Below are 23,344 nucleotides of genomic sequence, written 5' to 3'. Positions count from 1 at the left end.
GTCACTTCCTTCCATGATGAGTGATTACCCCTTAGTACGGTTTCATTTCCCTTTTTCTGAGAAAATCTTGTATCCAACAGTAGGGGTTGCCTTGGACTCGTTCTTTGTGGTACAGATTCCATAACAGTCTTTGGTACGGTACTCTGTCAAATGCTTTCTCGAAATCTAGACAGACACTGTCCACCCATCCTTCTCTTTTCTGTAATATTTCTGCAACTCTATCACAGTAGCTTAATAGATTAGTAACACATGATTTTCCCTTTCTAAAACCGAATTGCCTTTCTGTTATCATATTGTGTTCTTCTAGATGGTGTACCCAAACTTTTTTTTATCAGCTTTTCTAGTATCTTACAACACTGGTCAGTGATATTGGTCAGAAGTTGAGTGAATTCTGCCTGTTCCCATACTTGAATAAGGGAACCATGTTTGCTTCCTTCCAAATATGAGATAGTTTTCCTTGACCTAAGGATTCCTTGAATATTAAATATATTGGTCTACCTAACTCTTTTGCACATTCCATGTAGCACCCAACATGAAATTTCGTCAGGAGCAGTTGCTCTCTATTTGTCTGATTTACTTAACTCTTCCTGTACTTCTTTTTCTGATACTTGTATATCTAGCAATATGTGTGGGCCTGCATGTTCCATGTCATCCCTCTCAGAATTAATTTCTTTTGAAAAACCGATTGGAACGTTTATTTATCGCATCACAAATAACTTTCTATTGTGTATGGATGATCTCTTTGACCGTAATGGACTGTATTTTACCTTTAACTTTGGTTTTGCTTCGAATGTAGCTGTAAAATAGTTTCAGTTGATCACTACCTTTATTTATAATGTCTTCCTAAAACTGTCTTTGAGCCTCTCTCCTTCTCCTTGTATAATCGTTCCTTGCCTGTTTATAGTTATGTGCTCTCTCACTACTGTATCTATTCTACAACAAGTCTCTTTTTTCTTTTGATTTTTTACATTCTGTACTGAACCATTTCCATATTTTCATTTCTGTTTCATTGTGCTGTGGGAAGTGATTTTGGACTCCTATTTCATAAAATTCAAAAAAATTTCTATACATAACATTTAAATCTTGTCCTCTAAGCTCCTTTTCCCAATTTATTTCTAAGAAGGACTTCTTTTGGTCATGGCAATTGCCTTTTTTGTAGTTTAGTCTCTATTTGTAACTCTCATCACTGTTAACTATGTTATATGTAATAATGAAGCTGCAATACTGCATGGTTGCTTTTGCGGAATAGAGAGCGATACATTACATTGTCAAAATAATTTTCTTGCCTAGTAAATATAAGATCTAGTACTGACGGATTATCAAGTCCTCTTTTTCTGGTGTTTTCCTTTACATGTGTTAAGAAAAACTCCTGTGCAAGATCCAGGAGCTTTTGGTCCCAACAGCTTTCATGGCTTCTTACATATATAGAATTCCAATTTATATTTGTATTGAAATCTTCATTTAACTTAATTCTTTCAGATTTCTTTTCCATTCTATGCAATAATCATCTTAAATTCCGAATTGTACTCTCTGCCAGGTCTTCACATTCGCCTTTTTCCCAAATGTTTGTTTTGGGTGGCATGTATAAATTTCCCACAATTACTTTCCCTTCTCGTGTATTAATCTCTACTGCAATCACATCTACTTGTGAGTGTATCTCTAGTTCTATTTCTTTGATCTGTAGATTTTTTCTTGTCAGTATTATAATTCCTCCTTTTTTTTTTTTTTTTTTAATTCCTGTCTCTTCTCCACATACTGTATTCCTCTAAGTTTAAGGTACCGTTTGATATCCTTGGGGTTAATTTTGTTTTGGTTAGGAAAATAATATGTGGTTCCTTTTGTTTGGTATAACCTTTCATCTCTAATCATTTAGATACCATTCCATCTACATCTGAGTACATCAGCTAAATTATACTGTTTACATACTTGCCATAGCTTCAGTCTATTACCTTCTAACTTTTTATTCCTTGCTGGCTATGTACCACTTTCGTACCTCCAGTCCAATTGCTTTGTAAATAACTTACTCTTCTGTTCCTCTGATCTTTCCTCGTTCTTTGTTTTTTGCTCCCTCCCTTTTCTCCTTTAGTGTTCCCACTTCCTCTTGAGTTAGGCATCTTTTTATCCATACTTTTTTAAAGTCCTCTTTTTCTATGAGTTTGTTGGCATTTTTTAATTTCCCTCTACAGTGTTTACACTCTGGAAGGTTACTCTCGGGAGTTTTGACTTACTTCTCTCACATTTCCCTTGTCTTTTATGTTCTTCTCTATCGTTATCACAGATATCCTCTGACACTTGCTTCAGTATGTTCATTATTTTCCATCTCCTTTTTGTCTTTTGAGATTCTGTTTTTTATTTCTTCTTCACCTATGTCACTGATTACTATACATTATCTCCATACAAAGATTAGCAAACAGTGTGGTATCATGTATCAAATTCGTGATGAACTAACAACACAATCTTTTAAGCTCATTTATTACTCGCTAATTTTTCCTTTATTGTTTTATTGTAACAATGTATGGAGTGGTGCTTGTAAGACACAACTAAACTGCTTATTTGTAGCCCAAAAGAAATCGGTCCGTATAATGGAAAACTTATGCAAATATGGCCACACTAATCCATCTTTCAAGAAATTGGGTATCCTAAAATTGACTGGCATAAAGTCCTACTGCACTGCTTTGTTTGCGTACAAGTCTCTGCACAACATGTCATTTAACAGTTACTTTGATTTTAATATTAATGATCAGTATCATCTCCGAAATAACTGTAATCTAAAAATACCGCTCATAGCTTCAACCCAGTCCCAGTCACACATCACTTATCAGGGACCCAGGGTTTGGAATGGTATCCCAGTGGCCATTCGGGAACAAAGCGAGGCTGTATGTTTCAAATGTGCTTATAAGTCTTACTTGCTGTCAAAGTACTAATTCTGTAAATTAGTTGACTTTCATTATTATTATTATTATTATTATTATTATTGTTGTTGTTGTTGTTGTTGTTGTTCTGGTTGTTATTATTATTATTACTATCATTACTGGTATTAATATGAAAATTACCTCCGTTTTTCTGTAATGCTATCTTGTATATACCTTTTATTAAAATCTTAAAGTATTTTCTTTCGGGGATTATCATTATTACATAAAAGTCATACAGCTGATTGAGTCAAATCGTAGTTTTTGCCTTATTAGACAACTGATGTTTACTAAAAGTGCAAAAATACAAGGTGCCTTTAAAGAGAGTTCCCGGACTCTCAGAAGGCTCAGCCGCTTGTAAACTTAGTGTTATGTCAGCTACTGGAATCTCTATGGATAAATAAACATTTAAATTTGACTCTGACTTTGACTTTGAATTTCTACAACTTCTCTTACTAGTTTTGGGTTATTTTTTATTTCTATCACTGCCTTTCTTATGCTCTTTTCTTCTACCTTTGTATATCAAATCATTCTTTATTTTCACCATTTCAATATATGTAGTTTGTACCTCATCTTTGTACTTTCTCACCATTTCAATTAACTGTGTTAATTTCTCTTGAGTACTACTATTTTGGTCTATCAGACTGCTTGCCTGATTTTCACCGTATCACTTCTGAAAGCGTCCATAATTCTCTCATGGTTGACAACTGTAATCCCATTTCAGTAGCCTTCGTTCTCAGTGAATTTACCTCAGCTGATAGTTCATCTGTTGTTGTAGCTCCTCTGTTTATCTCCTTTATTATTTCCTCATTTTTTCCCCAGCTGTCTGCGTAGCTCATTCTTGACTTCATCGATTTCCATTTGAAAAGTTCCCTCTATTGTACTTAATTTTTCAACTAACTTATCCTAAGTTTCCTTTTCAACTAGTTCTGGGTGGATGTTATTATCCTGTTTTTACCTTCGTCTCTTCTTTTAGAACCTTCTACAGGCATCTTTCCATAATAAGACGCCGAGATAATATCTACTTACTGTTTTGCCTCTTTGCGTTTGCCTTCTTGTCGTCTAGCTAATGTAATGAATTTCAGCACATTCCTTGACACTGATTTACAGATGTTTACTTACGTTAGGCTAAACTTCCTTTGCTGTTATTTGTTTTACTAAGTTGGATCATCATTTAAGTTAGCCTAATAAGAGCTTGACCCATACATAGATACAACTTTGATATTCTCAGAGCGGAGTTCAGTGATATGCGTCTGACTCGCATGTGCGTGTGTGTGTGTGTGTGTGACAGTTAAACTCATACACAGTTCTGACTTTTTTGTTATCCCATTTTCGTGGAAGTGTTGAGGATTAACCAATGGGTAGGTAAGTTGATTTTGTGAATAACAAATCAAGCGGCAATGACAGAAGGCATGAGCGTCTCAGATAACTGTAATGAGATTAAGACCATATTTGTTGGAAAGGTCATGAGTCAGGTATGGATTAGATCAATGCGCTTCAACCTTTTTTGATGTCGTCCACCTCTAGTGTTGATTTCTTGAGATCTGTCCACCACAAACCTTTCAACTGCTCTAAAACCTCATAATCCTCATCTTTTAAATCTAAGTTCTACAGTAAAGTCTAGAGACTCTACAGGTATATAGGCAGGAAAAAATGCAGTTTCACTCCATTTTTAATATCTGATATACTTATTCTTGCACATGATTACATAATCATAATGCAGTTTAATTATACAAAAAAAATAAAAATAAACGTCTGTGAAATTCCAAAACAAGTGTATCTTCATGATACATAAGCTAACTTGTTTATATGAGTTATATTTCTTATTCCAAAAATCTAATAAATATTTAAAATCCACATTCTACCATTATATATATAGGCCTATAGGCAGGAAAAAGCAGATTCACTTGCATTTTCAAATTCGTTAAACATTCTTGTGCACGGTTACTTAATCAGTCTATATATACAAGAATAAAATAAACATGTCCCCGGAGTTCCTGAGCAAATGCATGTTTCTTAAAGAAAAAAAGAAAAAAAAGTGAAACTATTAATCATATGCATTATACTTGGTATCAAAAGATCACAAAGCCTTTGGCTCCAATCAACAAAGATCAGTGGCAAGGTTGGTGTTGCATTTTATCTGCTACCAGCATAAATCGAGGCATCAGACAATTTTCCAGTGTAATCCACATGAGAGGATCCAAATTCAAATTAACATTCATTTTCTTTGTCTTAATTTAAACTAAGCTTGAGAAACCCTGCTCACACAAATATGATGTTGGTATCTACACAAACATGGCTGTTGCCTGCTCAGCTACCTCCTTGTACTCTGGAATATGAAGCAGGGAAACCCAGAAATCCATTGGGTGGCCAAATGTTTTGAAAGCTGCTTTTTGACAAAAATCAACTTTAAGCTCCATTGAGGCATCAGAATGATATGTTCCATCACCTGAAAATGGATTAAGTACCCACATGCTCGAGGTAAGGTAGTCGTTCTCCAGGTCTGGAAAATAAAAGTCAAGGTTTTCCTGCATCAAAATAAGGTATTTGGTAATCAGTTTGGACATCCGTACTTCCAGTGTCTTCTCAGCTTCCTGGATACCATTTTCCCAACCACATTCTCTCATATAGTTATCAAAGACTTCAAAATTAGAGAAGCACCTCTTTGCCACGTTGCTTTTCCATTTTTCACCTTCAGTTTGAATTCATTTGTTTTCCCCATACTTGTAAAAACATCTCCCCCTTTGCCTTTCTGAGAATATCAGATGATCAAAGAATGAGGCAATGTATGACAGTTTTGCCAGCCAGAATGTGTCCTGACACTTAAATGCCATGGAATTTGCGTCCTCAGTAAAGAATACACAGAGTTGCTCTCGCAATGCCAACACTTGGTTGATAATCCTCCCACGAGATAGCCAACGCACTTCAGCATGGAGGAAGAGTTGGTGAAATTGGCTTCCATATCCTTACATAACACACTGAACATTCTGTGTTTCTTTGCATGTGCACGAATATGATTCACCATTCTTACAGCGTCATCAAGAAGTAGCTCAAATTCATTTTTCTCTTTGCCACTTTTAGCCTCATTCAATCGTTTTGCCACTAAGACCTCCCTGTGAATCATACAGTGAATGGGGACACGGTTAGGTGAGACATCTTGTATTTGCCTTACAGCTCCATTGATTGTACCAACCATTGCTTTTGCACCATCAGTAGTTACTGACTAGCATTTTGACCCCTCAGTCTCTTCTTCAGTCATAAAATAATTCAGTTTTTTTGGAAAATATAGCATGCTATTGTTTCTACACCGAGCTGGAGGCAACACAAATAATGTTCAACTATAGTTTTTGCTTTTAGGTCTGGAGACCGACATTAAACAATCAGCTGAGCTTCAACTCCTATGTCTGTGGTTTCATCCAGTTGAATGCCAAATGAGGGAGCTAAGCGCAATTTTTGAACAAGCTGTACCTTCAGATCATCAGCTTACATCACAGATCGGCGAGATGTTATAGTGTCTGACAATGGGATCTTCTTTACCTTCTTCACTGCTTCTTTCCCTGCACGTACAAGGTCAGCTGCAACTTCAAGGCATGGCAGTAAAACACTTTCGATTTCAGTGAAAGGCCCTTTTTTTCTACAGGATGATATGTGTCATCTTAAGAGATGCAAGAATAAGTGATTTCGTGTCAGAGAGCATTACTTGACTTTTGAAAGTTGCCTGTTGTTTTAAATATGCTTCCAAAGTTGCCTACAAAAAACTGCTTTGATTTGTTTTGGTGTTCAGGGTGCATAGACTCTAAGTGTCGATCAAGTTTTGAAGGAACAACAATTGCATTGCTGTACGTTGCATCACAAAAGAGGCACTTTGCTGGTGGGAAATGATTTGAAGCTTCATGTACTGGCTGGAAAAATTCAAATGCAATATGGGCTTTATTCCATTGTTTTCACCACTTCTTATGCAGTGAAGAGTCATCTTTTCTGACGGTCTCATCCTGTTTTGGCCTTTGGTGCAGCCCCAGTTTGTGAGGATTGAATGGAAGCATCCTCTTTGCCTGATGTACCAACTGCCTCAGGTTTTGCCGGCTCAGGACTGCCGTCTAATTTTCTGAAGTACTTGTACTTATATACTGACATGCCTAACCAGTTGGCACTACTGTTGAAATCTAGAAAGAGAGAACAAAAACAAGAATTATAATACTATGTTGAAGTCTGTGTAACAGTTGTAACCTATGAAATCAATGAGCAGCCCTAAATCTGTCTTAGGTGCATCTTACATAAAAACAGGTTACTTCTTCCCTAACACAGAACATAACTTCACAACAAATTTCATCATAATCACCTAAGAAATTTATGAGGCACATTTTGTTCACAACCAAAATATAATGGAATATTAAACCAAAGTAATTAATAATAATAAAAAATATCACCAGCAGTAATACTTACAGAGAGAGACAAAGGAGGTAGCTCACGGCCCAACAGGAAGTGAACAAGTGGCTTCTTCAAGCAGCGACTCACTACTCCCTGAGTCCAGAGTTGTCAGTGTTGTCAATCAACCAACAGGAACTGAATGGGTTACCTACCACAGTGTTGCTAATCAAACACGAACTGGACATGTTAATTATCGTGTTAGGTTTGCGAGAGAGAGGGAGGGAGAAGTGGAAATTTGTGTGTGCATGTGTGTGTGTGTGTGTGTGTGTGTGTCTGCATATATATATATATATATATATATATATATATATATATATATATATATATATATATATATATAAAGCAAAGGCAAAATGTATTCTACAAATTTATAAAGTTCGCATCTTGGGATGAATCTGGAGAGAGAGGAGTGAAATTTCATATAAATTTCATTGTATGTATTTTGAGAAAAATATGGATTAAATGTTCGTGAGCCACAGGAAATCCACCTGCTGACCATCATTGGCTATGGGCCTTTAATTTCTCCACCCAGTATTATAGTATCTATTTTTCTCTCATATCTATCCCAACAACCGACACATTATCACGATCTCGTTCACCCACCAGTCCACCCCAAGACACCCACTTAATCTTGTCCACCCTAAGGTGGACCGTCCACCCAGGTTTAATAGCACTGGATTAGATAATTCGATTTTAAGACTACCTGGTAATCGTCACCAGGCAAAGTCAAAGGGTGAGCCCTATTCTATCACTTTTTATTTGTTCTAGAGCAAACTTGGTGAAGCATTATTGTAAAACTGTAAGTGATACGTGAATATGGAAATAATTTTACAAGTACATGAAAAATTCCCATCATATATGCAGTGTTGTTGTTTTTTTCCTCACTACTTTCTTAAACAGCCTCAAAATCTCTGTCGTTTCTTTGAAATGGCGTTATTTGCCTTTTCACCTTTACTTTTGCACTTCACCTTTTTTGCTGCTATTTATTTATTTATTTTTTTTTTCACTCATGTTCCCGGTTATTCCTGCCTCCACCATTCCCTTTCTAGATATCCCTCCCTTTTGTACCTTGCTCTCTCTCTCTCTCTCACCGTTCTTGACGTTGAGGCGTTCCCTGGAGGAGTACACTAGCAGGAGGTTGTTGGAACGTGAGCCAGGGAACGTTTTTATCATCCCATTCACACCCTGACATGTATCTGATGAAGGGAGAAAAATTTACGTAAGATAAATTCTGTGCAAAATTCAACATGTAAATGTGTCAAACAGAAATGTGTTATATATTTATTTCCCTAAAATTGTGTTAGATAAAAAAAAAAAAAGAAAAAAAAACCTGCCCAAGAAAAAGTGCATAGAAAATTTTCCACTGGAGAAAAAACATAAATCAGGGAAAAAATAGTAAAAAATACATTAACCCCTTAACTGCTGGGCGTCACTTTCGTGACGTTCGAGTGCAATGGATCATACCACTGGGCATCACTTTTGGGATTCTGTGTTATTTTGAATTTGCCCAGGCTTTGAAGTGGTTGCTTGTATCATCTGTCAGTACTGCCAGTGTCTAACAATAGTCAGTGCTGCTATTTTCATCTCTACTCCCATCCATTGTTGACAATTTAGCCATTTCTCCCCGTTCTTAACTCCCCTCCCTACTTCCTGTCCATTACCCTCTCCTTCCACCTGCTCCAGCTGTGCAGCACTATGGTCAGACTCAAATATAAAGTCCGTTTGGGTGGGGCCCGCGCGGGGATTTCCCTCTCTACAGCTCTGCCAAACCTCCTCTCTCTCTCTCTCTCTCTCTCTCAGTTGATTGAGAAAGTTTTAATATATTTATAAGTTTTGTTTTCTTCTATATTGTTTCGACCTTTTTTTCCACACCACCACTGAGGTAAAAGTCTTGGCGCGTTTTTTTTAATAGAGGTTTCCCCAGTAGGCATAAGTCCTCTCTCTGATCTTTCTTCTAAAAAATACTTGTTCACATTGTAAATAAGTTCTTTCTCCCGTCTGTGGAGCACACGAGAGCCGAGTCGGAGTAGCTGCCATTGTGGGTGGGATCAGGGAGGAAGTGACCGGTCACCTGTAGTCTGAGGTGGGTGTCCTTGACCTCTGGCAACGTCGGAAAGCGACGTTGTCACGTGGTGTGGAATTTATACAAATCATTGCTATTATCCTAAAAAGCTACACATTCACAGCACTATATAGACTTATTTAATTTATTTAATAAGTACATAATATATAATATACAATTTCAAATAGTAAATACCTGACATATGACAGAGAGAGAGATAGGTACTGGGGTTGATGCGGCTGAGCTGTAGAGAGGGAAATCCCCTCTCGGGCCCCACCCAAACGGACTTCATATATGAGTCTGACCATAGGCAAATCTTGCCCGGATTTTTCCACTCATTTCATCCATTGCAATGACCCCTATGCCTTATTCTCATACAAAATAATATATATAAAAAAGAAAAAAGGTAACTGATAGTGCCATACACCTGGAACTGGCTAATTATCACTTGGCAACACCCCACATGCACTCGTTTGCTAATTTTCCCTGTTTATTTCCCCTTGAAATATGCTGTATGAACTGTTCTTATAATAAAAATATATATATAAGAAAGGAAGGGAGAAGCCTAAGCAATATTTACATTCACCTGGTACTACCTAATTTCCTACCAATCATTTCAGAGCATATAAATTAGCAGCTGTCACCTTGCTGACGTTGTCAACCCTTGTCGGCCCCATATCCGCCTCGTCATTCAGTTCAGTGTTGTCTCTTGTGTTGAAAGCACGTAGCACTCGTGCCCCTCCATTTCTGCCGCTTCTAGAGGGTCCTGTGACCTCTACCCCTACTAAACCTCGTGTGGGAAGGGGTAAAGGACTAAATGACTCTGCTGTGGAGCATGAACTGCCTAATTTATCCATGATAATGATGGACACTGACTACAATCTTTCTGGTGAATCATGTGATGAGCCAGTGGAGGAAATGGTGATAAACTATGAGTGCTTCAGTGTCCCAAGTACATCCTGGCTCCAAGGGAAAGGAGCCCTTATTTACTGGAAGTGACGGTGTATAACATAGTGTAAATAAAATAGAAATGTAAATAATTATTAACATAAGAATATGAGTACAAATACTTGGCGTAATGACACTGAAAGCTTTGCTCTCTGCGCTAGTTTACTGAACAAGAAAGTTAATGCCTGAAGTGAAAATAAACTACTATTACTGAAGGAAACTTATGGATAAATACTGTATATATATATATATATATATATATATATATATATATATATATATATATATATATATATATATAAGTGTTTAAGTGTTATAAGTAATAGGAATATAAAGTGTGAATGTGTTTATGAATAATAAATGACAGAATACCAGCGGGGAAACAGCTCAAGTGGGAAGCTCGTATGCTCTGGTAATTTTCATTGTACAATGTTTTTTTTTTGGGGGTGTATGGATTCCAAACTACTTGAAAATCATAGAATAGTGTTTCTAGTGATAATATCAGGCTGTGGTAATCAAATTACGGGGTATCAGGAAGTGTAAAGTGGAGACTTCATTACCCAACTTCAGAAGTCTCCACAAGTCCTTTGGTAGTCGACGAAGGCTCAACAAACATCCCAGGAGAAAGCTGAATGTATGTGCCATACGCATATATATTAATAATATTCTAGGACTAATAACTGATTTTTAGCAAATATTTTTAAAAAGTCAGTCAGAGCGTGAATATCCCCACGTGAGGTGCACGGACCGCCTCCGACATGCCCGCGCTAAGGGGTTAAAATGACATTATACGTTTGATAAGAACTTAAATTATTTTTCTTTCACTTGAGATAAATTTTTTCAATTGTATAAAGCTTTCCTTGAGATTAAGCTTGTATACGGTAAAGTTTCTCCCTAAGATATAACTTTTCCTCAGAACAAAAATTTTATATTAATCAAACACGCATGGTATGAGAGTTTTTCGTTGGATAAAAACATTTGGATCAGAAAGGAATTTAGTAAGTCACATCAGGTGCAGAATCCATGAAAGTAGTAGTTCAGTAGTCCTGTTCTGTCCACAATATTTGACTCAATTTAATACAAATCTCTCGTACGAAAGGGGTTATTGAAATCTATATCTAATATCCCAATTCCAAGAAGATATCCTGAGGGGAAAAAAATATCTGAAAGTAGTAGGATTCAAGTGAAAAATACTTCCTTGGAGCACTTGATGTATTAAATCCTGTCAGATCCTTTGGTTATCCTTGCTACTTTCACACAATTTTATTTACCTTCGGGAAGACTTTTTCGAACGGAAGGGCTTTCATACAGTCTTCATTGACCCCATCGCTAGTAAGCAGGGTCAACTCTGCTGAATGAAATTGTCTGGTGGTAGCAAGAATCAATGAAGACTTCATCGGGGGTTATGTGCTTAACCCTTCAGTACGAGGACATGTTTTGTGCGCCAACCCTACTACTGTACCCATATATCATACAGTTTTACTCAGTATAATAGGTTTACCACGGCTTGGATCAAATTATTGGTCTTCAGCTCATTATTTTATTTTTTTTTTTTTTTATTATTTTTTTTTTTTTATAGATCTGCGTATGCCAGTAACTGCCCTGCACAGGTTTATTATGTAAATCTGCGATAACATTTTCAAAGTTCCCCCTCAAGTCCACTTGGTATTGATCTGGTGAGACTTAGCCACTCATAAGTAGCTGTATGGCATCCCTAGACACGATGTGCAGAGTCTATCTAGCGGTTTTGTCATTTGATGTAACAGTAGGTTCAGCGACATTTTTGACAGCTTAACCCTTCCGTGGTCGCCAGCATGGAATGACATATAGCCGATAAATGGCGGCCACAGGCGTCGTTTGAACATGGCCTATAAAAATCGAAGAAAATTTTTGAGAAGTGGACGAACATTCTGAATATCTTCAGACTGACCTACACTACACTCCCATACACCCCATCAAGCAGTTCAAAGCCTGTTGCTGTGATGAGTGGATTTTCGATTTTTTCGCTCCAGGCCATGCCTAAACAAGTACAACTACACCCATTATCTCGACCCAGACAGAAAATATCATCTTTGTCCTCTCTTGCAGAACTCACACAACCACCTGTTTACGGTTAAGAATTTATACAGGCACATAGAAAAAAGACATGAAAATAAGAGAAAAATACATTTTTGTCTCGGTATCTTTACCTATTTGCTCAGGTTGTACTGGTTTGGATCATTCGATGCAGTGCGACTTGTAGAAAACTGTGAAAACTTTCAGGAAGTGAACAAACATTTGACGTGAGACTTACCTTCACGCTCTCACACCTTATTTGTCACTGTCAGTTCACCACTTACTGCCGTGACGAGTGGATGTACGATTTTTTCGCTCGTGGCCATGCCTAAACGCACATCGTTACACTCATTATCTCAACCCAGGCAGAAAATATCATATTTCCTCCCTTGCAAAACACACACAACCACCCTGTTTATGATTATTAATAAACACAGGCATAAACCAAAAAGACATGAAAATAAAAGAAAAAATAATTTTTGTTTGGTATGTACCTGTTTACTCAGGTGTGTTGCACTGTTTTCAATCATTTTACACATTCTTTGCCTTTTACAAATATAACAGGAAAGTTTTCTGCGTTCACGTGATGCTTTCGTGGGTGGAAAGAACTTCCTTCCCTTCCTGCTAATCAGTTCGTGTGACGTGCGAATGGCAGGTCGTCTCACAATTTAACCCTCACATTCCAGTCTGTACACTCAAGGGATGACGTTTATCTCATTTAGGTCTGAAAAAAGACACTCGCCTCTCTTTTCAAAAAAAAAAAAAAAAAATGCAGACCACAAAAATAAGTGGATACTACTATAAATAAAATAAACACTGAAAGATAATGCAAAAAAAAAAATCATAATATAATTATTTACATTCAAACCTCATATTTTACATACTGAAAAACTTCAAAATACACATATATAGTTATTTCACACCTTTTCAGCATTATTGACTGTCTTTTGGTTTAAAAAAAAAAAAAAAAAGTGCGATGTTGCATCACTGCAATATCTACGTGTGACTAGTATCAGCTGCCTAAATTTACGCAACTTTTGCTTTTGATTGCAAGTCACAGGATGGGTCTAGGAAGCTGAAATTTGCACTGCCAGGTGCGTCGGAACTTCCTCTTCAATATGGCAAGGAAAAAAAAATCAATTTTCGAAGCTTCAGAAAATGGCCTCAGCCCCGGCCAGGGGCGCACATAAAATTCCAGACCCACGGCCACATAGGGGTTAAGGGGAGATTTCAGACAAACTTTTTTACCAAAAAATACATTTTATTTTTTTTTCTCCCTTAGCCCCCTAAACTCACCTACAGTACAATCAGAATGAAAAATCTGTTTAGGGGTGTATTGCTGTGAAAACGGAGTTTAAAGCCCATTTAGATGCCTGCATGTCAGCTGCTAGGTAAATTACATCACCTGGCCTGCGTGGGGTGCGTATGTTGTCTTGTAGACTGCCCATGAAAGAATTCTTTCGTTACCCCTACACTTTTCTCAGTTTCCTTTGTCTGCTGAGATTTCATTGAAATCCTTTGTGTTTCTCCACAGACTGACACAACAACATAGCACGTGCTGTCACTAAGTATTTGGAAGATATTTTGTGTGTCTTATGGATTGCTGGTGTCAGAAAGATGCCAAAATGATCAAAAACACATCAGGCTGCTGATGAGTGTATGAGGAGGGGTAGAGAGGCAAAACTTTGTGTAAAAGGTCCTGAAAATGAGCCTCTACTGGTTTAACAATAGAGGGAACTTTTTTCTTACTTTAATCTTTTATATGTAAATTCCTTAATATTTGGTATTTAGAGACAAGTTACACACATATAGCAGTTATCTAGGTGTGCAATGTGTCTGTGCTACATGCAAAAGTGAGGAAAGAGTCAAGATATTGTTGAGAAATGAGATTTGCTTATCAGGTAGTGCTGTAAGGTTCTCAGTTACATGTCAGAGTTGCCAGTCAGCCTGCTATTTGTGGGCGGAGGTAATTTGTAAGGTGCACATTACGTTTTGTGTTTTTTTCTCTTATTGTTTTATGTCATTGCTATATTATGTAATTATATTTCAATTTGTATGCTCAATGATTTAGAGTGTTTTGCAGTGTAAGAAAACTCGGGATATTTTGGATATCTCTGAGTTGGTAACTGTTGTTTCACTGAGAATGTAGCAGATCATTCTAGTATATAGGAAGCTTATTTAAGGATGGGCAAGGAACTAGAGTAGTTTCAGTTCACGGTGATTTTAGTTTAATGTCAGTTAAGTATCACTGCAGTTAGTGAAGACTGTTTAGCTCCGGTAAAACAGTGAAGTGTAGCTGGCAAGCATTATCTGTAATTATCTGGAATATAAAGACAGCAAACTTAGGAAGCTAGTGTTTATTTGCAACGCCTGAGCTGATCTCGTTGTTGCACACCGAAAGGCTCACCATAAGAAGAACAGCACACTGGGCAACATCCTTCCTTTGCTGAACTACTACTGTTGGAACCTTTGGCAGTGTGGGATGGGGATGCAACAGTGGTGTCAGGAGTGGAATCATTAGAAAAGTGCTGCAGTGAGTCAAACCTTCGACATGGAGGCAGAAGATGTACAGATAAAGGGTCAAACTAGGCAGGAGGAGGCATATCTGGCAGCAATCATGAAGCTATTACAAGCAAAAAATGTACAACTACAAGCACAGATTGAAGGACAGGAAGAATGAAAGAACAATTACAAACACAGAGTGAAGGACAGAAAGAGCTCAAAGAACAATTACAGGCACAAAATGAAGGACAGATAGAATCAAAGAACAATTTGAAGCACAGAGAGCAACTAGAGGCACAAAGTGAAGAACAGAAAGAATGATATCAACAGCTTCAAGAGACATTACAGGAGCAACAGAGGGAATTACAACTGTGGATGCCAGGGCAGCTAGATGCTTTCATGGGAGGAAATGAAGGAAGAATAGCAACAGTTTAATGAGGAAACAGATGCCAAACTGGAGCAGCAGAAGTACCCTGTATGAGGTAAGCAGAAATATGAGGTAAGCAGTAATGTGATAGAGTGCAGACAGCATGTAGATGACCAGATGAGGCATGTAGATGACCAGCTGGAGCATGTAGATGGCCGTTTGAGGATAATTAGTGACAGAATTGAGGTTGTAGAGAAATATTGCACTGCTGAGCCAGAGAATAGTGTCCAGGGAGCACATGAAAAAAAAAAAATGGACAGTGTATGGTGACTCCCAAGCATCTAAGGGTAGCATTACAGGGTTGAATAATCAAAATGCAGAAGTTTCAAGCCCTGGACTTATGATGCCCCAGTTTTTAGGTCTCAAATCAGTGAAGTGCATGGCTGCATAATACTGGGGATCCAGTGAAAAAGAAACCTCAGAAATTTGATGGCAAAGTATCTTGGGAAAGTTACCATGTGCAGTTTGAGTTACTTGTTGATCAGAATGGTTGGGTTGATAGGCAGAGGGCAGTGCAACTGGCTACTGGCCTGAAAGGTGCCACAATGGAAATTCTGGGCCACATGTCAGTAGAGGAGAGAAAGAGTTATCAGTCCTTAGTAGAAGTACCAGAGCACAAATATGGGACCATGTACCAGACTGAGGTTGACAGGGTAAGATTCCAGACCCGTGTACGGGCTCGAGGTGAATCCCTACAGCAGCTTACTCATAACCTGGAGAGCATGGTATGGTACACAAGGCGTACCCTGGAGCATCACCTAACCTAACCTTTGAGGGACCAGTTCATCGATGTTCTTGATAGTATAGAGTTGAAAGTGCAAGTGAAACAGGCACAACCAAGAGGCATGCAAGAAGCACTAGGTAGGGCTCTTGAATTTGAGTCCTATATGAGGTCCAGTACACCTACTTCTCAGGTAGGTCATAGTGCAGGTTTCAAGGCAAGACAAAAATTTAAGGAAAATGCAAGTCCTGTGAAAAGCAAGGACACAGGAAAGAGGACTGATAAAAGCAGAAAAGGAAAACGGAGGAGGTCACTGATTCTGTGGGAAGCCAGGGCACAAAAAGGAGGTTTGTTGGAAATGGAAGAAGGAGCAAGAACAGAGCAGTGCAGGAAAATCTATAATTGTAACAAAAGTGTGTTGGACATGTGGTGAGGTGGGACACTTCAGTTCTGAGTGTCCAAAGAAGAAAAATGACGAAAAGAAGGAGGCTGCAGAAGACAAGAAAGAAGCAGGGAAATTAGTAAAAAATGGTCACAAGGGGCAACAAAAAGCCGGTTTTTCCAAAGTAGCCCCACCACTGACAAAATGCAAGAGAACTGCGATTGACAGCGTGCATGTAAATGAAAGAATAGACGACATGAGGTGCTCTCTGGTGACTGTTTCAGCTTCAGAGCAGACTTTTGTGAGGCCTGATATGTTACATCATCGGTATCTGCCTGAGTCATGAGAACAACTGTGTGTAACTGGGCACGGCGCAGAACTGATGGATTGAAGTGGCATGGCAAGAGGCTATGCTTCCGATATGGAGGATCTTTGCCTTCTTGGTCTGGACTATATGATGTCCATGGGATGTGTCCAGGACTTCTGCTCCACGAGACTCAAGGTCCAAGGAAAGTTGGTTCCCATCATGGCAGTGAGATGCACCAGTTCTGGTGGTGAGGTGATGGCACTGCACACCACAGTGATACCCCCAAGATAGGAACTACTGCTCCAGTGTAAGGTGAGTGGCTTTTTTGACAGCTGTCTAGGGGTGGTGGAGCTGGATGTACGGTGCAAATTAAAGGCAGGAGTGATGGTGGGGAGGAATTTGGTGGAAACAGCGGCAGGTGAAGTGCCGGTTGTGGTAGCCAATTTCTCCAATAAGACACAGAAGATCAATGAGGGAGAAATTATGGGACTGTGACAGGTGGTGGACCCTGGAGGGCATCAGAGGAAGGCCAGTAAAAGGAATGTACTCAGAGAAAATGGGCATCTGGCAGAGCATTTACAGTACCTATTTTCAAGGATGCCTGGATAACTTACAAGTATTGAAGTTGAGGCAGCTGCTAACGAAATTTGCTGATGTCTTATTCATCAGAGACCTAGGCCTGGGGTACATTGATCTGGTGGAGCATTGCATAGACACTGGCGATCACCACCCGTGTAAACAGCCAGCTCAGAGGATGGTGGTAGCTCAACGGTAAGAAATGGAGAAGGTGAGAGAGAATCTCCAAAATCAGGGAGTGATAGAAAAGCCCAGCATTCCTTGGGCATCAGCAGTTGTCGTGGTAAGGAAGATGAATGGCTCGGTAAGGTGCTGTGTGGATTGGCGAGCCCTGAGTGATGTGACAGTGAAAGATGTATACCCCTTGGCAAGGACTGATGGCACACTGGATACTCTGTCACATGCCAAGTGATTCTCCACCCTAGAAATGAAGGCAGGATATCATCAGGTCAAGGTTGCAGAGAAGGAAAACGAGAAAACAGTCTTTTCATAGGGGTAGGGTTTGTGGCAGTTTACAGTAAAGTGATGCCATCTGGCCTATGCAATGCTGCAACTACTTTGGAGCATCGCATGGATCGTGTACTGGAAGGCCTGCACTGGCAGACAGCTCTCATCTATCTTGACAGTGTAATTGTGTTTGGACGGGCTTTCTACCAGGAATTAGAAAGGCTGTCGGTGTTCAACAGGATCCAAGTGGTGCACCTCAAGCTGAAGCTCAAGAAGTGCTACTTGTCTCATAAAGAAGTAAAGTACCTAGGACACAATGCATGTGAAGGCGGCATCTGTATTGTTCTGGAGAAAGTGGCAGCTGTAAAAAACTGGCTGGTTCCAACCTGTGTGAAGGAGCTATGGAGTTTCCTGGTTTGTGTACCTACTACTGGCGTTTTGTCAAGAACTTTGCGATGATAGCTGCACCACTACACAAGTTGTCGGGGAAGAGGCAGAAATTTACATGGACTGCAGTGACTCAGAAGGCGTTCAATGAACTCAGGCATGTGTTGGCAAGCTCTCCAGTATTGCTGTACCCAGATCATAGTCAGCTATTCGTCCTGGACTGCAGTGGTAGTGACCATGGTATTGGCGGAGTCCTGTCACAGAAGTACGAAAATGAGTATATGGTGGTGTATTATAGCAAGGTCAGCCCACTGGAGTCAACCTACTGTGTGACACAGAAGGAGCTTTTGGCAGTGATGATGAGCTTTGATTTCTTCAATCCCTTCTTGTATGGGTAGTACTTCATCATCAGGATGGACCATGCAGCATTCAAGTGGCTGAAGACGTTTAAGAATCTGGAAGGATAACTGGCACACTGGCTTAGGAAGCTGGGCCAGCACAGCTATGAGGTGCAGGACCGTCCTGGGCGGGTACATGGCAATGCTGGCAGCCTGAGTCGGCGGCCTTATGACCCAGAGTGTCGGCAGTGTAGTAAATAGGAAGATTATTGCAAGAAATGCAACTGTTCTGTGGTGACAGGGCCAGTGTCAGCTGAAGAAGGCCTGCAGAGGATGCAGATTTACAACCAGATTGGCTGCAGCAGAGTACAGTGTGGCCATCTTGGGAAGAGGTTTCCAGATTCAGCCCTGCGACTAAAAGCTACTGGAGTCAATGGGACCTTCTATGTTTGAACAATGGACTACTGGAGCATCAGTGGGAGACTCCCGTTGGCCTCAGCAAGTATTGGCAAATGGCAGTTCTAAAGAATATGAAGTCTGGGATCTTGGAAGAGTCTCATAACCAGATCACTAGAGGGCACCTAGGAATGAAAAAACCCTAAGCTGGCTGTGACGGAGGTTCTCCTAGACTGGCATGGGGCAGGATCTTGAAGAGTGGAGTCGGGCCTGTGATGTGTGCTGTGCCAAAAAGGAACCCAAGAAATGTAGTTGTCTAGCTGCACCAAGTGGGTGCACCGATGAAAGGAGTCGCGGTGGACATTGCTGGATTTCTGCCATTCACTGAAAGGAAACCAGTATATATGTGTCACCATGGACTACTTCACAATGTGGCCAGAATCCTATGCCATCCCCGACCAAGAGGCTGCGGCTGTTGCACAGGTGTTGGTTGACCTGTTCTTCTGTCGTTTTGGGATGCCACAAGAGCTACATTTAAACCAGGGCAAAAACTTTGAGTCGGCTGTGTTCCCTGAATGCTGCAAGTTACTGGGGATGAAGACCAGGACGACCCCACTAAGGCCACAACCAGATGGGATGGTGGAGGAATGCAACTGGACCTTGGAACAACAACTGGCCAAGTACTGCACAGAGGGACAAGTGGAATGGGGCTAGAAATTACCTGTGTTGCCAATGATATATCAATCTGCATCTTTTGAGTCTACCGGCTACACCTCTGCAAAACTGATTCTGGGCCACGAGTTACGTTTACCTGTTGACTTGTTAATGGGAAGACCACCTAGTGAAGAGCTGCCTAACGACACTTCCAGCCATGCAAAACATCTTCAGAAAAGGCTGGTTGAGGTACATTGTCAAGCATGAGAAATGCTAAAGTTTTCAGGTGAAGTGATGAAGTGCAATTATGTTGCCAAGGCAAGTGAGGTGAGCTTCTAAGATGATGAACAAAGTTTGGTTATACAATCCTAAGCAGAAGAAGGGACAGTCACCGAAGCTGCAGAGCCCGTGGGGCTCTATCAGACATAATGTCCCAGATTTGGGGTGGCAGGAAGTCTCACCCAAAGGTGGGACATGTGAATCTTAAGTTGCAGTACCATGGACCAGGATAGTACAGTTGGGACGTCTCCAAGGAATCATTCTCTACCCACAGCCGAGGATGTTCAGGAGGACCAAGGAGCTGAAGTACAAGAGGATGGTGACAGTTTCCTAAGAGAATTAATGAATCAGAAAGAGTACCAAGACATTCTAGGAGGAGTGGACTGTGTGGAGGAGCAGGGAAGTTGTTGGAAGCAGTTCGAAGACCGGATAAGTTGAAGGATTATTGTGTGTATAATTAAATGTTCTGTTTAGATTAAGGATCATGTTTGTATACATTGTGTAGTTTTGTCGGGATGACAAAGGACTAGGGAGGGGGTAGTGTTGAGAAGCAGGATTTGATAGTTAGGTAGCATTGGAAGATTCTCAGTAATTCTGGTATTTTTCAGTTTTGTGTCAGTGTTGCCAGTTAGCTTGCTGTTTGTGACCGTAAGTATTTTGTAAGTTGTACATTAATTTTTGTGCTCTTTTCTCTCTATTCTGTTTATCTGCTTGTTTGTTATGTAATTATATTTCAGTTAGTAAGCTAAATAATTTAGTGTTATGCTATCAGTCTATTTATAGGCTGCTTCCCCCCAAGGAAAGGGAGGTAGCCTAGACAGGATGACACACTTGCAATCTATTCATCCACACAAACACATTCATTCGCATCTTAGGCCCAAGGGAAGAAGGGGCAGATCCTCACAGCACCTCACTGCACGATGGTCAACTGTGCAGTACAATCAGTGACAGATGCAGCAGGGCCCGACAGCAGAGCTGGTTTACCCCTGCCACATCATAATAGGCCCATCCCCTTACCTGCACCTGACCTGATCAGCTGAGCAGACCAAATGCGGGAGATTATGTCCTCAGGGCTGCGTCATTGTTATTTCTGTCACATGCAGCCATTCTTCCTTGCTCAACAGACATTCCTCTTGCATCCAACACTCTCTACATTCTGCCCATCCATCCTATTTCATGGTCTTCCTCTCAGTCTTGCACCTCTCACATCCGATCCTTTTATCTTTCTCACCAGTTGCTCTTCATCCACTCCCTCCATATGCAAAAACCATCGCAACACCCTCTGCTCAACTCGATCAGCCATCTCCCGCACAACTCCAGTTCTCCTTCGCCCTTCATCATTTCTTACTCGATCTATATGCATCACTTCACACATACTCTTCAGACACTCATCTCCACTACATTCAAACTTTTTCTTTCTACTATACCCATATTCCATGTTTCAGTTCCATATAATGCAGTCAGTACCACAACACCCTCATACAGTTACATCCATTCTAAGCGAATGACATCTAAACACTTTTTTTCATTTCTCCCTGTACCTTTCCTACTTCATTTATTCTAAACTTAACTTCTGCATCTATTCTTCCATCCACAGCAACATGTGTTCCTAAATACTTAACCCCTCCATGGCCGTGGGTCCGGAATTTTATGTGCACCCCAGGCCGATGCCGGGGTCATTTTCTGAAGTTTCGAAAATTTATTTTCTTTTCCTTACCATATTGAAGAGAAAGTTCAGATGCACCTAATAGGGCAAATCGCAGCTTCCTAGATCCATTCTGTGGCTTGCAATGGAGAGCAAAATTGCAGAAATATCGGCAACCAACGTCCACCGGCGAGAGGTGCTGCCGCGCTACAACATCGCACATGTTATCTTTTTTTTACCCCACAAAACAATGTAAATCGTGCTGAAATGTTGCATACATATTAGATATTATGATATCAAATGATATCAGAACATATATTTCGATTGGCTCAAAAAAATTATTATGAATATTTTTTCACCTTTTTTATATAAAATATGTTTACTGTAGTGTCGTTATTTTTTTTCCATTATCATTGTGACCATGCTTGGAAAAGGGAGTGAAAGGGTTGAATTTCCAGTTCTAAATGAGAAAATTGCCCGTCCTCTGAGGCTAGGCTCTCCTATAGGGGATGAAAGTGGAGGGTTAGATCCAATTAGGAATAGGGAAGTTGAGTCGCAACTTGCCGCTTCCACAGCACGTGCATGACTAAAAGCACAATAGTAATGCAGTTTCAAAAGTACGAATAAGTCTAATTACTACAAATACAGAAATAAATATGTTTACAGACGGGGGGGAGGAAGGTATTTTTTCCGTTATAACCGCTTCCCGTCCGATCAACGAAGTTAAGCAACGTTGGGTCTGGTTAGTACTTGGATGGGTGACCACCTGGGAACACCAGATGCTGTTGGCATCCCTACGTGTCAAGTGGGGTTGGTGGAGGATTAGTGCCCCTCCCTGTAAAACAAGCCGTTGGCCACCCCGTTTGGGATACATGGCGTCTGGCAATGAAAGAATGAATGAAAACACGTTCATCCTTCTCAATCATTTTACCTTGTTATTTTTGCAATATATGTTGCTGTCTGTCTGTCGTGAGTGTGGGAAAGTGTAACTCAACGGAACTTAGATATCTCGTGTGTAACGCCGAGAATTTTAGAGATGATAGAAAAATAGGGTAGTGTGATCTTATCTGAGAATATATATGACTTTATGAGAAATGAGGTAGCGTGATCTTATTAGAGAGGGCGTAAGTAGTTAGATATTAGCACACCTTGCGGGCCACCCAATATCCACTGAACTCCTACTTGAAGGATAGCAAAATTCAGACCCACAATGACTTAACCTAAGATTTACTATGTATTAAGAATTGAGATACAGATTACTCTTCAAACTGGGAATGATACCAAACAAAATGGGGATCTATAGCAACAGAAATATGAATCTTCTCAAACTGAATACTCAAAAAATACTGTTACACTCTTCAGAAATATAAATCTTCACGAAGTAAATTAATATTCAGCAATAAGGATTTACAGTATAACTCCAGAAATATGTATCTTTACACACTAAATTAATATCCCAAGAATACTATTACACATGGATATAGTCCCGTGGTCTCTGACGGACTCGTCGGGAAGAAACTTAAAAATCATCACCATAGAATATTCTCTAAGACCAAATGCACAATAAATGAAGATTCTTATAATTATAAACTAGAAACAATAATCAAAATGGCAAGTAATCACATGGACCGTAATCAAATGGACAAATGGACAAGCCGATATTCACTTTGATTCAATGAACTAAAGGGGGGAGGGGGGAGATTTAGTGATCCAGCGGCTAAGCCGCGGCTAGAACACCCGAATCCTTGGGATGCGAGCCACGGCCCTCCACATCTCTCGTCTGCAACGATGAACAGGAGTGATGATTTTATTATTCAGCACAAGAAGGATCTGGGGAAATATCACTAATTTAACTCACGAACGTATATGATGACTTAATAC

The 23,344-nt window shown here is 39.8% G+C and overlaps 1 protein-coding gene across 1 annotated transcript in view; it reads right to left on the bottom strand.

Moving 5' to 3' along the window:
* Positions 1–8,123: 8,123 nt before the first annotated feature.
* The window catches only part of LOC145398675 (tachykinin-like peptides receptor 86C), a 364,809-nt gene continuing 349,588 nt past the window's right edge, over positions 8,124–23,344 (bottom strand). The window contains exons 9-10 of the mRNA XM_080271480.1: positions 8,429–8,533; positions 8,124–8,134 (exon numbers count right to left, since the gene is read on the bottom strand). Of these exons, the coding sequence (XP_080127606.1) occupies positions 8,124–8,134; positions 8,429–8,533 (116 nt within the window). The remainder of the gene's footprint in view (positions 8,135–8,428; positions 8,534–23,344) is intronic.

This window comes from Coenobita brevimanus, chromosome 46 (assembly GCF_032717465.1).
Source record: "Coenobita brevimanus isolate Jiangsu-jjx chromosome 46, ASM3271746v2, whole genome shotgun sequence".
NCBI classification, from domain to species: domain Eukaryota; kingdom Metazoa; phylum Arthropoda; class Malacostraca; order Decapoda; family Coenobitidae; genus Coenobita; species Coenobita brevimanus.
Note: the sequence above shows the minus strand (reverse complement) of the source record. Positions and strands in the feature narration are given on the sequence as shown.